Source organism: Plectropomus leopardus, chromosome 11, assembly GCF_008729295.1.
Source record: "Plectropomus leopardus isolate mb chromosome 11, YSFRI_Pleo_2.0, whole genome shotgun sequence".
Lineage (NCBI taxonomy): Eukaryota > Metazoa > Chordata > Actinopteri > Perciformes > Serranidae > Plectropomus > Plectropomus leopardus.
This window is the reverse complement of record NC_056473.1, coordinates 11,255,056-11,272,923: the sequence shown is the minus strand read 5'-3', so window position 1 is coordinate 11,272,923 and position 17,868 is coordinate 11,255,056. Positions and strand designations below refer to the sequence as shown.

General features: G+C 38.9%; 1 protein-coding gene across 1 annotated transcript in view; it reads right to left on the bottom strand.

Moving 5' to 3' along the window:
• kcnq1.2 (potassium voltage-gated channel, KQT-like subfamily, member 1.2) overlaps positions 1 to 17,868 on the bottom strand; it is a 197,252-nt gene that overhangs the window by 152,637 nt on the left and 26,747 nt on the right. The window contains exons 7-13 of the mRNA XM_042496706.1: positions 16,144 to 16,254; positions 15,315 to 15,410; positions 14,260 to 14,397; positions 10,716 to 10,881; positions 5,737 to 5,763; positions 4,044 to 4,097; positions 3,640 to 3,740 (exon numbers count right to left, since the gene is read on the bottom strand). Coding sequence (XP_042352640.1) covers positions 3,640 to 3,740; positions 4,044 to 4,097; positions 5,737 to 5,763; positions 10,716 to 10,881; positions 14,260 to 14,397; positions 15,315 to 15,410; positions 16,144 to 16,254 — 693 coding nt within the window. The remainder of the gene's footprint in view (positions 1 to 3,639; positions 3,741 to 4,043; positions 4,098 to 5,736; positions 5,764 to 10,715; positions 10,882 to 14,259; positions 14,398 to 15,314; positions 15,411 to 16,143; positions 16,255 to 17,868) is intronic.

The following is a 17,868-nucleotide window of genomic DNA, read 5'->3' as shown; positions in this document are numbered from 1 at the left end:
TAAAATGTTCAGATGATTCATACGTCTGCCCAAGGGACACCCGGCTATTAATCGATTAAGCTAGGAAGTCTGATAACATGCAATAAACTGTGTAAGATCAAATTGTAACATACGCTGTATAATTGACTTTATGTTGTATTAATGAAATAAATGAATGTCATGACAATGAATGTCATGAGCAAATAGGCCCCTGATAACAGGCTATGGGCTGTTTTATGGTTTGTACAGTGTTGCCTGCACACTGGAAAAGACCATCTTCTGCTGGGAGAACAAGGCTCCGATGTGACATGTTTCTTAGGAAATTCTACTAAAACAAACAAGCTCACACCTAAAGTGTCACTTTAGTGCTCCTAAAGTGGGTGTCAGTGTGACTTTGGTGGTAATAATGATGGCAGCTAGTATGAAGATACAACTTATCACCTTTCAGTTGTGCAACAGTTCTCAAACCATTAGTGTTCACTCACGGTCACACACCTGAACATTTAAATATTGAAGAGTTTCATTATTACTTTATTGTCATAACTATTTATACACTGCTTTCTTAACTCTATCAATCATTTCATGATGTATGATAGTGACAAAATAAAATATCTGAGAGGCTGTCAAAAATAAAACAGCACAGACTACATGACCATTGGACTTTCATCCTTGATACTAGGATATTTACTATACTTTACTAACACCATACAGATACCACATGTTGAATGTTTGGCTATGATAAATTTTCCAAGCATGAACCAGACTTATTCTTCAGCACTATTATTAACAAATATCAAACAATAGGTTCCATATTAAAAGAAAAAAAAAAGCCCAGAGAATAAATATATGAGACACTGTAATCACATTTTCCAGGAGAGGCGCTCATATCAAATTCTAAATTATCAATAGGAGTTGGTGGCTCGTCATGGTTTCTATCGTATGTAAGGGATAACATTTTCCATAGTCTCCTCTTGACAAGTAGATGAAATCAAGAAAAATGGAAAGATGGAGAGGTGCAGAATAAAAAAAAAAAAGGGGGGGGGTAGCACGAGCCAGTACAGTGCCTTGTGGAATTCAAGTGCTGAGTGGAGAAAGAGTCCTGGAACAGTGCCACGAACGAGCAGGTCAAATGACTGCAAGAAAGAGAAGTCGAGTTCATTTTGCCGTTTAAGTTTGTTTTGTTGATGTTTTTACATTAACATGATCCTCTGTGGGGGCAGAGGAGCATTTTATAAACCTTTAGGTATTTTAAACTTAAACTGGAAATCAAAACAAAACTGTGTACGGTTTCCAGCCTTTATGGTAATGACTGTTTCTCTGTACAAAAGGTGCAGTCAGCTTTTTGTTTTCAAGAGGGCAGGGAGGAGAATCTGGATTGAAAAAGAAAAGCCAAAAGGCCAGAGATGGAGGTCAATAGAGCAGACGTGACTGCTGATTTGCAAGGCCCACAAAGGGAGGCGAATAGTAGGAATACTGTATAAAGTTAGGAACAACATGCACTGAATGCATTTACATTAATGACAATGGCAATGATATATCTACATAAAATAAATCTACATGCACACATGCACACATACTCATATACTGAGAATACGCAACAAAAAGACCTTAAAGAAAATAGAATAATTAGTCTCATTTTCAAACAGTCATTTTTTCTGAAAGACATAAGATGCCCTCTGTGCAATAGTCTAAAAAGGACCGCAATTACCATTTTTACATGCACTCTTATATTCCACTATTATTCCAAATATGAAAATATTCTAGATCTGACGAGGATAATGTAAACAGCATATTCTGTTTGGATATCACAAATAAGGACTTTTACCGAAATTAGCATTTTCATATTAGGACATGTTGGATATCCTGGAATTATATTCAGGTTTTAGGACACGTTTTGGACATGTATACATTGCATTCAGAATGTGCATCTCAGTTGGGGTTTTTACCTCAGTTTGCAATACAAGGCCTCTCCCTGTTTATGGTCTGCCCTGTGCACTGTACAAAAAGTTTGCAAGGCTCGGAGGAGATGCATGCCAATTCCCCATATTTCTGGACAGACGGAGAAACACAACTACTTTTAAACATTGTGAAAGACTTAGATATCAGCAGGGCTTTGGATAGCGTAAATACTGCAACGTCAACGTTTTCAAGTGGGTGATGAGGAATAAAGAAGGAGGGCTTAATTCCACTACTAATGGAAAACTTTTGAAAAAACATATTTTGATGCAAAGAAAAAGCAGCAAAATGGCACAGGCGGTTCCAGCCTCTCCACTATTCCATATTTTGAAGTGTTAAACGACTGCTTTCTTTTTCAGGATAAGGGCAAAATATCTTGAGCGTATAAATGTAGTCACTGTGTAGCTATCACATCAAATCCAACTGAGGCCATTAAAAACCCTATATTCAGTATGGTGCAATACAAACTGGCCCATGAATGCCCAGTAAGACTGGTCAGAATACAGAGCCAACAAAAGGACATAAACAAAAATTTACATGTAAGTTTCTGACCAAAGCAACACCTGTGACCCATCATGTGGAAAACCAAGATATAAAACAAAGTCTATGTTGGCATAAATAGACTAAAAGACAGTAAATATGTTGATGTATATACACTGCAAGCACACAGAAAGGGGTAAATGCTATATAGATACTAAAAACACTGCAGCTCAAAGCCTTCAGTGCACAAGAGCTGTCATTTGAAGCATAATGCATTAACCACATCTATTATTAATGAAAGGGCAAAAAAAGTGTACTCAACATCAACTACATGGCTATGTTGCATTCAAGTTTGGTTTTTTTTAACCCCAAACTTTAAACCTCCAAACTGCTGCAATTGGACTTAGTAATACCTGCTTGCTCAGTATGTAATCACCTAATCTGTATGCAATGAAGCTACATGACTGTCCCAGTGGGAAAAGCACTCCAGCAGTCTCCCACTGCTGGGATTAAGCCAAACAATGGTGTTGACATGTTGTCTGTGCAAAGTCCTTCCACTTTGCTTCAACGTGAACACTTGTAGTAACTGTTGATAGTGTAAACATGTGAAAACATGGTTTAGGGAGAACTGGCCCCTTGGTGAAAAAGGCAGGAGACAGTGGAGAAATAACGGGGAGTAATGTGTTTTTGAAGCAGTCATTAACAAGCTCTGCAACAAGACAGGAAGCAAAGAAAATCTCACCACACCAGTATTACATTTTGGTTGGCATTAATGAAACCCAGTTGAATGGGCGGGTTAGTGGGAGGAAGGAATACGCATTCACACAGTAACCGACAGCAGTGAATTCTCAGTCCCATGAGGGCATGTGGTGACAAGCCATCCGGTACCTTAACATGTCCTACAACCTATTGAGAGGGATTTCTTTGACATTTCCCTCAAGACTAAAGGGATAATCCCCTTTATAACTCGCTGTACCTGATATGGCTCTGGCCCCTGAGAGTCTTTTTAACCCTCAAGAGAGTTCAACAAAACAACTTCATTTAGAGAGTAGCTAGAGGGGCTCTCTGGTCTGACAAAAGGCCTTTAGGTACCAGGACAAGTAGGGAAATCAGTATTATATGAATCAAAGAATGGAGGTCAGAGTAGGGTGATGGATCGGAGGGAGACGGGGGCTATAGAGAAGAGCAGAGGGGTGAGTTTTCTGGGACTTACTGAGCTGTCACCACAGGCAGGGGGATGTCCTCAGTCATGTAGTCCAGCTCATCTGTTAAACTGTTGGCGCGGGAGATGTCGATGGAGGTGCTGAGATTGTGATTCCTCCTTACTGCAAAGAACAGAGATGACCAGTAATTATTTCATTTATTTATTTAATCATTATTTAACCAGGTTGGTCCCACTGAGATTAAGATTAAGATAGTCAGCAGTGAGAACACAAAGTTGCAGACAGAGACACAAAGGGAGACAAATTCACAAGCTCTAAAATTTACATTAAAATAATATTTGCAGTACACTGATATTGGAGTGGTAAATTGTATATAAGTTTAAAGGGAAAAATAAAATGAAAGCAGATATATATAATTGGAAATACAAGAGACATAAAAGCAGACACAATGAAACAGAAAGATACCTGGAGAGGCAGGGCAGCTCAGAGTGAAAGACGACCAAGAATGATGTGGAGGGCCTGATGCCATGCAAGTTTAATTAAAAGAAAGGAGGAAAAAGAGAGGAAAGGAAAAAACGTTGAACAAACATCCTTAAAATCGGTGGATTTCTTCATTATGTAACAGTTTGGTGCACCACAAAGCACTTTATATCTGAATTAACATGGAGGTATTCAAAAGGATTCAAAACTTCTACCTATGAGAAGAAATTGAATATTTTTAGGGTGGAATTATTTTATATAACCTGGTAAAAAAATATCAAGTTACATATTTTTTTAAAGGGCTTATATGAGGAAACTGCTGTGCTCCAGTTCAACAGTGCAGCTGGCTGACTGCTGGCACAGCTAAAAACAACAGCAAAGAACAACATGTGTAGCGAGGTCCTGACCTGCAGTCAGACTGTCAGCGTCTGAGTTTGACAAGTCTCTCCAACAAACCACCAGGCCTCCATTGTGATAAAGAATGGAGAGGCAAATCTGTATGAATGACCAGTCCAATTCAAGCCCAAAAAAAAAGAAAAATCCATTCAACCTCTCTTCCATCATCAGGTTTGTTTAACATTGTCCAATCCGGAAGCGGAGAGAGTGATTGAGAGAGGGAGAGAAAGAGATGGGAGGAGGGTAACCAGAGCTAACAAGAGCCACCTTTAGCCTCAACATCAGCTCACTGAAGGAGACGTGAACTGGCTTATCGGCTACACAAACAGGATAAGGGTTTATTAACAATATGTAGTTTTATCTGGCCCATCAGTGCAAACGTGTTTGGCTGGGAGAGTGTGAGCCAAGGTCAGCCGAGAGACAGAGAGGGAGAATGCATGCAGAGGAAAAAGACAGTGTGATATGAGTACAGAGAGACAGAGAGAGAGAGAGAGAGAGAGAGAGAGAGAGAGAGAGAGAGAGGGAGCTCCATTGAGAAATTCTCACAGACAGCGAGGTGGGTAGAGCCAGACAGATAAGTGGAGCGATAAGCCGGACACTGACTTAATCAAACAATGACCAGTTTATTTCTGACCACTGGAGCTCCACAATGGCCGCTTATCAAACCCGCCTTCCCTCTCTCTCCCTCTTTCTCCCTCTCTTTAGTGTCCCAGTCTAGGTCCCCACGGTCCCCTACCATTCCTAGCCAGGGCAGCCCTGTTCCTCACCCGTGGTGTTGGCAGGGCACCCAGTAAAGAAAACAGGCCAGGTCAACCCGGGACCAGTGTCTGAGTCTCTCTGCTTGGCTCTGGTTTGGTCCGGTTGGGGACAAAGGCCCAGCCAGCCAGCGAGTCTAATTAAAATACTGTCTGGACCACATTAAAAAGGCAGGCTAGCTAATGATTAACACAGGACTTTTTAATAGGAGAAAAAGAAGTACTTAACCAGTGAAAGGGGCTACTGGTGAGACAGTGCCATGAACAAACATACACTATATACACTTGTGTTTGCAGCTTTGACAAAAAGTAACAGGTAAATAAAGAAGTCTAAATTGCTGTTTTATTGTTGGATTTTGCTAAAGCTTCTGCTTTGATATACAAGATTATGGCATGGAGAGTTGAGGAGTTACCACGAGGCCAGAGTGCACCAAAATAATTTTTAAAATAATAATGTCACAACCTGTGATCCCTGGAATCCCCATTTAGTGCGCCTCAGTTGTGATGGGAGAGTTAGAATGACTCACCTGTTTGTCTGAACATCCTGGTGATTCCTGCAAAGAAAGGTGGAAATATTGTTAACATGAGACTGCAAAATATCTGGAGTACACAACAATGATAGTTTGTTATCAACAACAGTTCCTGTTTTGCAACACAGCAGCATTTTTGTTGCACAATAATTTCCCTTTTCTAAGAATATAAATGATTTTATGTCCATTTCTAGGCCAAAGACAGCCTGCAAATGTATTTTTCAATAGAAACAGAGCTTATTGTATCAATGCAGTAACTGTACAAATTGTCACCTTTAGTTGAAACTTAAAACAATTTAATAGTCCATTAATCTACATATTATTTTCTCAATTGCTTTGTCGATAAAATGTTGAAGACCAGTGAAACATGCCCCTGTGAAATTTCCTAGAGCCAAAGGTGACATTTTCAAATGTTATTTTTTATCCAACCAATGGTAAAAAAAAATGTTTTAAAAAATCCCCAAACTATTCAGTTTATTATCATATATGACCTGTATGACCAAAGAAATCATTAAATTTTCACAAATGTGAAGCATGAAACATTTTACTTTTTTGCTGAATAAAACTACTCAATCATCAAAATAGTTGCCAACTACTTTAATATCAAATTAGCTGCTGATTGATGTTGGTTGCCAAGCACTTCCCTTACGTGTCTTTGTTTAGAGCAGCTATAATGGATATTATTATAACAACAATGTATGAGAATGTGCAGTTTTTTAAGGAGTTTCACCTCATTGTTTAGCTGCGGGGCCCATATCATTATTGTCGTTCACTCTTGCTGCCCTCAAAATGTCACATTTGGCAACAGTAGGCAGATACTGTCAATCTAAAAATGTAATGTACACTTTGTACTCAGTCCAAAAGCAGATTAACAGTTAGTGCCTGAACATAGTGCAGCAATTAGCAGCTAAAGAGCCAGATATTCCCCTGAGGCGTGAAGACCAAAAACAGAGCCCCCAATAAAATCAATATTGCTAACTGAACTAATTTTTAATAGTTAAGTTTCAAGGGGATAATATAACACTAAACCCCACACTAAAGAAAGCATTCAGGAAAGTTTGAGAAAAGCAGGGAGCACGAATGACACTTCTATTCATGCATGTTTTCCTTTAATGCAGTAATGTACTAAGTTTGCAAAAAACCAAACTGCATTACCATGCAGCTTATATCAGCTGACTCATAAATCCCAACAGCAAACTCTTCATTAAACCATTTTGCTACATAGAACAAGTATTTCATAAAACACACAAAAGTCTATTGCGTGCTACGCTTCCATTTTTATTTGAAGCAGGGATGGTTAAAGAATAAATAAAAAAGCAGCAGCTCTGGTGCAGACAGATGACACTGCAGATGCCTGTTTTATGGCTGGATCAGAAGCAGAGATCATACAGCCCCATGCTGTTTCAACTCTGCACAATATCATTAGTGACAGCAGGCTGCAGGCTTCTTCACGTGGCTTTGTCACGCAGCTTTGCCAATTCCTTTTTTTCTTGTTCACAGTCTCAGCATGTTTTTAAAATATTGTTTTAATTTTTTTTTTTAACACATACATTTTGAATGTTTGCTTTGTTGCAGATAAATACAGGAATGAATACTGGATGAAAGGTGCCATCTAACTGGTCTGACCTCAAGTTTGATCTGACTGCTTTTTCCACATGAACTTCAGACATGTGTTTTCCTTCTTTTTCTAAGATCCACCCAATTAAGCAGGAAACTAAACAGCATTTCCCCTCTTAAGTGGTTGCTCTTCTAGTGATGGTCTGCCTTTATGTCAAGTTTATGTCACTCCGGCTCCTTTTTATGATGGCATGCTTTGACAGGAAAAACTCATAAAGTGCATTTATTAACCTGGAGTCTGGGTCAATTCATTTGGCGGGGATGGTTTTTAAGACAGGAAGTTAAACCGCGGCCCCTTTAACCAGCCAGCCATTGATCATATACTTTGCATATAGTTTTGCATTTCAAAAAACACAGTTTCTACTGTGATGCACAAGTGCTGGCAACAATAAGTAACCACAATTATTTGGATACTGGATGTGTTCCTTCAGCCTCATGCCAAAAAAGAAAACACAACTTGGCTATGGCCCGACTGCAGCAAAATTGGTAATCTGCATATACCATAACAAGAAATCCCCACTTGTAACCTTGACAAGTCCGCATTTTAAAGTTTTTTTCCACTTAAGCCCGGTGTGAGTGTCTGTGGCCGGCGAAGAGGGACAAGTGGAGCAGTAAAGAGCTTGTAACCATGACCTCTAATCACCACTGAGACTGTAATGGCTTCCATCTGGCCAGCTGAAGACACCTGGCAGCCATCTTGGCTCTAAGGGGATCAGGATAGGGCCTCTATTTACTGTGTGAAAATGAGAAACTAGCACATAACAACTCATCCCATAATCTTTAAAGGTTTCCACTGTTTGTCTGAACTGAGGGGACCAATTTCTACAAACTACATTCAAGAGGTTGTCTATTCTGTGATTATATAATGCTTCAAGTTAGAATGACAATGACAACAGAATAATCAGGGATGGAAATCACCAAAGACCATGATACTTAGGTCACAATACAATATGATAGCAATTTTAAAGAAAACCTATTATGCTCTTTTTCTTGTTCCTGCTTCTATGAAAAACACTTATAAAAACACATTATTTTCCTCATACAGTCTGTGCGCAAACACCTGTATTCAGCCTCTGTCTGAGATGCTTTGTTCAGCGCCTGTCTCTTAAGGTCCCCTTCCCAAAAAAACCCAGTCTGCTCTGATTGGTCAGTGTCTTTGGGCTGTATTTCTGCACCTTTGTTGATGCTGAGGAATGACTGTAACAGAGATGCAGCAGTTTCCGCCCTGAATGAACGCTACCAAACATGTTCTAGCAAGACCACCATCCAAAATTGGGAAGAAATTTCCAACTTTTACATGTTTACCTGACATTGGCATGTAGTTACATGTAGCACTGTAGACTACGCACTGGTAATGTAAAACCATGCAGTCGCATGCCTGAAGCAGGTGACCATATAAAGAAAGCCAGCAAACTATGACATCATACTGTAGCCAGAGTAGAAAAAATGTTGACAAATTACTCAGAGGAAAATACCTCTTCATATACTTACCTCAGTATTTTAAAACTCTGACCATGTTAAATATGAGCATCCTCATGACAGAGACTGCTGCCTTTGAAAGAATGATAGGCAAGGTGAATAATGCCCCAAGCAAAAATTATTGTTAAGCAAAGTCAGATACAGTCAACAAGTCAACACCCACCAAGTTTTGCTTTGTTTTGTGTTTTTTCCTTTTATTTTGGTTTAGTTTGTCTAATTTCGATTGATTTCTTTTTCTTTTTTTTTCATTTGGAACATCCCATATCTCTATCATTTGTATTAAGTCTAAAAAGCAAGTATGTTCAAATGAATTTTAAAATGAATACAAATATGAATGACAAAAGATATTAGCATCCTTCACTGAAATACTATATTTAAGAAAAATATGAAAATATGAAAAAGCATAATAGGTTCCCTTTAAACATTTTGTGATAAGCCAAGTATACCAAGTATACCATATATTGAGATATTTTCAACCGGAAATGATTACCCCATAGGAAAACTTTGTGAAGATCTGTTTTAATCTAATGAGATAAAATTTTCAGTAAATTTTATTGCAGCAAAATGGATCTACAGTAGTGGACTGAAAGAGCAAGATTTTATTGTTCTAGTCAGCCACCAAAAGTTTAATTTGTATTTGCAATATTCATTATTTATATAATATTTTTTAAATCGAGTACCGTATATTGATACAATAATGCCAAGCAAAATATAGGGGCACTATGCTTTATCAAGTTTCCCCCACCACTTGTTATAATGATAGAATTTTAAATATGACTAAGAGTCTACAGCCATGCTAACAGCTCTGTGGGGCTGTACTCAGGCTTGTACTTACACCAGTATATATCATGCCTTAGAGAGTTTGGCCTACACAGTATACATAAATTATCACTACCTTCTGCTGCTGCCAGATATGCTCACATATGTATCATGTCTTAATAATATACAGCTCCACAAAGGTGAGCACCCAACAGAGTACACACTGAGCGTACTGCAAACCCATACGTGACACAGTAAAAATGTCTCGTTTCTTGCTTTTGTGGTGACTCGACTGGCCTAAATGTGTAAAGAAAACTGCTTTATTAGATATGTTGCGCTGGCAACAGAATTGTTAGCAGGATCTTATTTTATAGTTATCTACAGTATATCTTTTCACAGGGATTCAGACACAAGCAAGGGAAACACTGACTGCTAATATCTCTTAAAGCAAGTATCATAAAAAATGTAATTCATCATGGAGTTGTTTTGGCCTTTTCAGTGCCCTGAATGCAAAATTACATCAAACTTTTGTGGAAATAATGGATTTCCAAGGCATTTAAGGCAGCATGACATCATTTCACGGCCCTCAACACGCATTATTTTATCAAACAAAAGTGTATTAAGAGGAACAGGGAAAAAAATGGTTTCATTACTGCAGTAATTCACTTCATCAAAATGTCCTCCACATGACACACGCTTCCTTGCCAGCTGGACTTTAACTGTATTAAAACAGCAAAGATAGCTTCACAACGATATTCAATGCAAACCAAAAACACCTTCTTAAAAAAACCACCTGAACAGAACATGGCACACTGAGGTGTCAAGTTTTGAATAAAAGTTCTGTTATTAAGAGGTCCAAAATGAAGTCAGTTTAATCAAGCAGTAATAAAACAGAGCTCAGTGCTTTCATGTGTAATCTTGGCGAGTTGACGTGTCTGGGACTGAGATGTTGCAGGGGAAGTTTAATAGAGGTTAGCTGATTTTCTTGAAAAACATGCATTTGAGTTAGTGGACCTCAGACTGAAAAAAGAGGATGTGACAAATATCCTACATATTTACTGGACATCAGTTTGGATACTGTACAACACAGTAACATAAGCGCTGTAAAGTTTGTATATTACCATCAACAGCCCCTCGTGGCTCCTCCAGGAAAAATGAAACGTCTTTCTTCTCCTCAGAGTCATCAATGTGATCGTAGGTGATTTGGGGGATCGATACAGCTCGCTCTGAGGCCACATCCATGGCGCCATTACCTCTGGACTTCAGCCTCCTCTTGGTCCCCTTTTTCTGACAGACAGAGGAAACATCAACCCAGTTAATAAGCAAAAAGTGCATTAGGACTCATTAATGTGCCTCAGATGCAAACTGTTTGGCAAAAGTTGACAAAAAAAAGCTCCATGGGTTACAAGTGCATGCAAACCACTCTACAACAGAAATTTGGCAATTCTTGGAGAGACAGGTTATGTGTGATGCTTTCTATAAGGCCTCTTTTAATGCAGGGAAAAAATGTTTTGAGAAAACGCTTGATTCCTGTTTGCATTAAGCATAGCTTATAATGGGTTTTTTTTTTTTGCTAGTATTGCTCTGTCTTGTGTATTATCCATGCACACAGGAATGTCAGCATGTGACTGTTGTGGCAAGAAAGATTTTATTAGATCTGGACTGCCTCTTCATCTCATAAACAGCGGAAACTGAAGTTACAGCCAATACTATTATCAACCAGCAAAACCTTTTAACCCTTTGAAACCTGAGCAAATTGGCTTGATTTCTTTGAAAAATATTGGGCGAGGAGGCAAAAAGCAACTTAAGAATAAATGAACCAAAAATTTGCAATAAATCTGTAAAAAAAAAAAAAAAAAAAGGACAAGAAAAATACCTGAAAATTTGCATAAATAAATGAAAAAGGAAAGGAAAATGCAATAAAAACAAACAAGAAAATTACTTTTAAAACTTTTAAAAATTACTTTTAAATGCTTTAAAAAGCAATAATTCTGCAACATACTTACTACTAAAAATATATAATATATCAATACAGGTCAATAAACTAACAGTTCAACATTTTCTTAATCTACTTGAGATTATTTCAGGGGACTTTTACTTCCTAATGCCATATTTATTTCACAGCTTTTTTATGTCTACCTGTTTATATAAACTTGAAAATTTGTGGGGTGTTAGTGGATGCAAAAACAAAATTCAACGAAACCTTTGGCTTATAAATACAGCATGCTACATCTTAAACAGATGACTATTAACATGTAAGGTGAGGATAGGCCTTAATGCAAATGTTTTACACTTCATTTAACATGCACATCGAGACTGTAAGACTACAGCTGGAAATTAATTCAATCAAAATGTCAGCCTGTTAACAGCATGATGAACACTTGCATACATTTCTGACGGTCAAAACTAAAACATATTCAAAAACACTGAAATACCAATACAATTTTCTTTTTGCTATTAGTGCCTGTATAGTTGAAATTGGTGTTAAACATCATCATCTTACCCAACTTTGGGCTTTCACACTGATGACATCAGCGGTACATGTTTAATCTCTTTCTTTGAGATTACAGCTATGTACTGTGTGAGTCAGTGAGTTTTTGAGGGCCTGAACAGTGCCTCCAGTCCAAACTTTAGACCCACTGACCCAAACCAACGTCATGGATGTGGCCTTTATGGAAACTCAATTATTTGGACTCAGTGGATCAGACTTTGGCATTGACAAGTGGCCAGCAGTTCACTCCACATACCCGAGGTTTGAATGACTCATTAGCTGAGAGAGAGAGAGAGAGAGAGAGAGAGAGAGAGAGAGAGAGAGAGAGACAGGGAGCGGCAGGGAGGGAGAGGGAGGAGGGAGGTGGTGGTGGGTGTTGGGAGACCAAAAGAGGGGGACAAAAGAGCGAGAGATAGAAGAGCACGAAGAAACTGTAACAGACACTGAGTTTAAGCAAGAAAGATAAAGAAACAGAGACGTGCTGGAGTTAGATATAAAGATGAGGGGGGGAGGAAAAAGAATGAGAAAGACATAGACAAGGCAGAGCGGGGCAGAGAAAAATACACAGAAAGAGAGGAGACAGGAAGAGCAGACAAGAATGAAAAAAAAAGTTAAAATAAAGTCTGCTTAACAGAGACGAAACGGGGAGGAATCTCGAAAGACAGAGAGAGGGGAGAGAGAGGAGAGTCAGCGGAGAAAGTCACATGCTGAAACAGAAAAGAGCGGAAGCAGCCTTCATTCTCCCCAATACATGTGGGTTCAATGCTACACAAAGATTTTTTTGTTGTTGTTCTACTAGACAAAGGTTTACTCCCATGAGAAAGGCGGTGGTGACATCATCTCAACTGACTGAGTCTTTGTCCGATGGAGACAAAGGCCTCGAGTCATCCTGGTGGAGTCAGGCCTTCGGGGTGAGGAGAGAGGGGGGGCTTCTGCGTATACATGTGTTTGTGTGTCCTTCCGTGTGTGTGTGTGTGTGTGTGTGTACGTTTGTGGGAACTTAACTTGCCCTTTTATGCTGTATGGCCTAGGCACCACATAGCTAATATTGTTGTGAAAGGTGAACTGCACAAATAGACAATACCGTGTGGGCCAGACATATGCAAATACGGCCCACAGTGTCACAGTCGGACGGCTTTTTCTAACAACGCTCTTTGGTAGACTTTTGATCTTCAGCATATTTAAAAAAACGTGTGTGTATTTCCATTTAAAATGGGAAGTTTATGACCACAAAATGAGAAAATAGATTATTTTAAGACTGGATGATGTTATTTTTGGGTGGGGTTTCACAGAGACACAAAAAAGGGGAAAGACAAGAAGATGTAAAAAATGCCCTTGCTTTGAATTTTTTTTATTTTTTTAAAGAAGGATGTCACAAGATGTCATTCATCCCAGAGTATCACTGATGTACTCTAGAGTGGTTTTAAAAGGAAAGACTAGTCATGTTCTTATAAGGAAAGTGAATGAATCTGAAATGTCTCTTGGTTCAGGAGCAGTGTGTGACATTTAGTGGCATCAACAGATAAAGGATGCCGATTGCAAACAGCTTCAGAGTTCTCCCAAGTCCCAAACATTAAGTCCCACTTCCTTCAGTGATCATTTTTAGGAGGTTTTTATTGGTCTTTAGAAGCTGAATTATGCACAGATTTCTTTTCCTCACCAAAATACATGGACCAAGTGATTAAAATCGGTAAAAACATTAAATAAAGCAGTTTCACATGCAAATCAGACGCTGTTGGCTCAAAGCTGTTCGGCTTGTTGCAGAAAGGCACCTGCTGATGTGTACTCAATTTTCTTTGGTGGGGGGGTCTAATAACCAAAGATCTAAATACATAGGAGGTTTTCCCTCAAACCAGGTGATTTAAACAGGTTTAAACACTGAATAAAGCAGTTTCATGTTAAAAATCAGTGTTCCGCTAACTAGAGTTGCTGATGTGAAAAGGCGAATGGCCTTATCAAGAGCCAGTGTTTGGTTTGTCCGTTCAGGGCTACATGGCGGTGCAACATGGCACTCTACATGAACAAGGCCACACTCCCTATAAACGGCTCATTCTAAGATAACAAAAACACAAATATTCTTATTTTCAGGTGATTAAACACGAAAGAAACATATCTACTATATACTATTCAATTAATCCTACACACCGGACCTTTAAGTTGAACTGGATAATTACCGATATGTTGAGTTTCCTGACATGAGGGCCAAAGTTGTCAGGTTCCACTGAAGTGACAGCCTCTGGAGTTAGAGAATACATTTTCCATGTAGCAGCACAGCCGTTTGGTTTCTCTGCTGCATAGCACCTCCAAAGCGTCTGAGTAGAAGAGAGATTTAAGCATAGAATTAGCGCAAGTCAATGCCTTGATCCAGATGACCTATAATAATTTCCCATTTCCCTTTAATCCCTGAAAAAAAAGCAAATATTAGTGATGCAGCAATACAAGCCACAAATTCAGTGATGTGTAAACTGCTTCAACACTGATGCCTTTTGGTTTAACACTTTTCATATTTCTGTTGCTACTGTTTATTTGTGAAGTGTCAGACAAATATACATTATGTTGTTTTCCATAATATTTTTCTCTTTTTTTCATCTGCATTAGCCTACAATTGATTTACTGTCAATATTTGTGGTATTTTCTTATTAGTTTGGCTGATTGGTAACTATTATTCAACAATACTTAATTCTTTACATTGACAATTTTCTTCTATTCATGGTACTATTAAACAAAAGCATTTTTCAAAAAAATCATGGAGTGTATATCTGCAGTATGTTGACAGTGTCCTGCAGACATTTAGGTGTCTTGTGTCACAGGTGTCCAAGCCGTCTGTGTTTGTGTCTGTGTGTTCGGGGTAATTGTTATCCTTGTATCAGTTAGCTTTTGGCACAAGTTAGCTTCTCTGCCATTCCACTCTTGGCAAGTGAGATACAACTTATCTTTTCCATGGCCAGTAAGATTTTGCAAACAACAAATACCTTTACTTTTACCTCTTTTTAGTTTGTAATGTTTTCTCTCATGAGCAAGATTTGGAAAGTACACATTTGAACCTTTAAAAAAATAAGCTTAAGACTTTGAGACCATGCCTAAGGTACAACACAAACTGTGGTGTACAGGCTATGTGTCTCCTGTTAAACCATTGATGTACTGTGTCTGACCTGGGTTTTAGTGTTTGCCTCGTGGATCACACACATTTACTAAAGCTGTAATGCTTCCAGTTGATGCTGAAATGTACCTGGATGAGGCAGGCTGCAGCAGGGATCTGTCTGTTGAAGTGCTTCTGTCTCTGCTTCTGTTGCACTTTCAGGGCAAACCCTGAGCCCAGGATACCCTTTAAGAAAGAATGGGGTTGCAAAAAATATATCACATGAAAGTTGTAACATTTAGTGTGTAATTTGAAAATATAGATACAGAATCTAAAAAAAGATTTTTTTTTTTCCATTTCACCTACAGTAATAGACCAAATCACTTATGTTGTGCTAACGACAACAGTTACTTCCAGACAAGTGGCAAATGATTTAATTTGCAGAAGTATGTGAAATCAGCAAACATGTTTATCTCTGTTGTCATTTTCAGTTGTAAGTGTCATTTTTATAAATATATTATCTATTATATATTATTAATCTAGCATTTCTGCTGTGCTTATTTTATGTTTTGTGTTGCTTTGACAAATCAAATGTACTGGCACTGTGGAAAATGTGTTTTTCCCATTTAAAAAATCATTATTAGTTTAAGTGTTTGCTATATTTGGAATATTTTATATGCTTTCATTTACTACAATCTAACCAACTGAGCCAATTTGCACAGCGCCATTTCATTTCATGCATGTAAAACAGGGATTTTCCACCCGGACATTATTGTAAACAACCATTGTGATTCGGTCCACACTAAAAAAAAGACAGAAACAAACTTAATCTAATTGTGTTTCATGACAGAGAGCAATACCTAATTTTAAAGTGAAAAACAGGAGTCAACTAAGCTGTAATACGATTGGGACTTAACAAAATAATAAATCTAATCACTGCTCATGAATTTCATATGATTCAGATTTAAATTATATTTACAGCGGGCAGAGCAAAGAAGGAGATGGCGAAGACACTGAAGCAGGAGGCAATGGCCTTGCCTATCCACGTCTGAGGAATTTTGTCTCCGTAGCCAATTGTGGTGACAGTCACCTAAAGACAGAGAGTGGATAAAGTTCCTCTTACATGTATTGAGATTACCTTAAGCACATTGTAAACATGCATGTGACAGAAAGACAAATCCTGGAACGTACACCCCACTGATCCATAAAAGGTCAAGACATTTGGGGCTGATGTGATTTCAGCAAATTAAAGCCACACCACTGCAGGTTGAGGCAGGAAACCAAAGGGGGCCTGTACTTTGTGCCTCTCTTTTACCCCGGATGAACCTCACCGATAAACATTACAAATTTACATTCAAAGAGACATTAAAATTCCCACTCATGTGTAACGAACAGCTGATGTAATGAACATGTCAGTCAATGCCGAGCTCTCAAACCGTTACCACAGCAGTCTATAACAGGAGTTAGACAATAAAGAGAAAGTTCATCAGCCGTTCTGGCCTTGCTCCACAACTGTCAGCGATGGCCAGGGCATTTGAGGCTCTTGCTCCTCAAAGGGAATAAGATTCCCAACCACTAATCCTCAGTGAGTGTAGGAATTTGCTGGGGTGAGAGGGGGGAAACAAATACCTCTTGCATTTGCATGTACACCCACTCTGAAAGCCGAGCCAATTCTGACACATTCAGAACACACTTGGCTTACCATGGGTGTCTATGGAGTAGCGCCACGTGAGCCGCCGTTGTGCGCTAACACAAAGCGGCTGATGTAAGGTGAGATACTTAAAAGGGCTTTGGGGGTGAAAAAAAGAAGGGGCAAGGGCGGGAATGGTGGATGGGTGTATGTTGGGGGGCAGGTGGAGTGGTGGGGGATTTAATCCCTCATCCACAAATCCGATGACTAAACAATGTCCTCCTGACCATCAGAGTGGAATGGGCTACTCAAAAAACACCCCTCTAATTCAGAATGTACGGGTGTGTGGCAAAAAACCTCCTCATGTCTACACAAAGGTCACAGACTAGGTCTTTGAGTACGTGTGTGTGCATGCTGCATATGTTTATATGGATGCGGATCTGCATGCATATGTACTGTATGTGTGATTGCACCCAAATGAAATGAGCAACACAACTACAAAATGGCAAGTTTCACAATATAAGCTCTCATTTTCTCACTTTCTCTTCCACACTGCGTCCTGGTTGACGTTAGAAAGCTTGTTAAAATCAAACAGCCATTACCTAATCATCAGCAACTGGCAAAAGAAGACAGGATGCAGGGAAGGTAAGGGAGGGAGGGAGAGAGAAGCGGGTATGAATCATGGCATTGGCTTGTCCTCCAGCTGTGCCCTGCACCTGCACATCCGAATCTAGAAATCGTGCCAAGAGAAGTAATACACACTGGGGCGAGCTTAGCATTCTCAAATCAGCACCAATCTCATTTCAATAAGTGCACACACTCACAAACAAGTCCAAACCTATTGCATTGGCATATCATGACTCTCAAGTTTACAGTCTCTAAAAAACAAAAAAGGTGCAAATCCCCGACCCTGATTCTTTTCTCTACATTGTTAGCAGAGCAACACAAACAGCTTTTCTTCAACGTTCCATAGAGCACTGTGACCCCTCTAACCCTCGTTACATAAAGGTAGTAATCCCACAATTAAAGTTTTAATTAAGGGAACTGACACTTTATATTGGTGCTCTAAAAGTT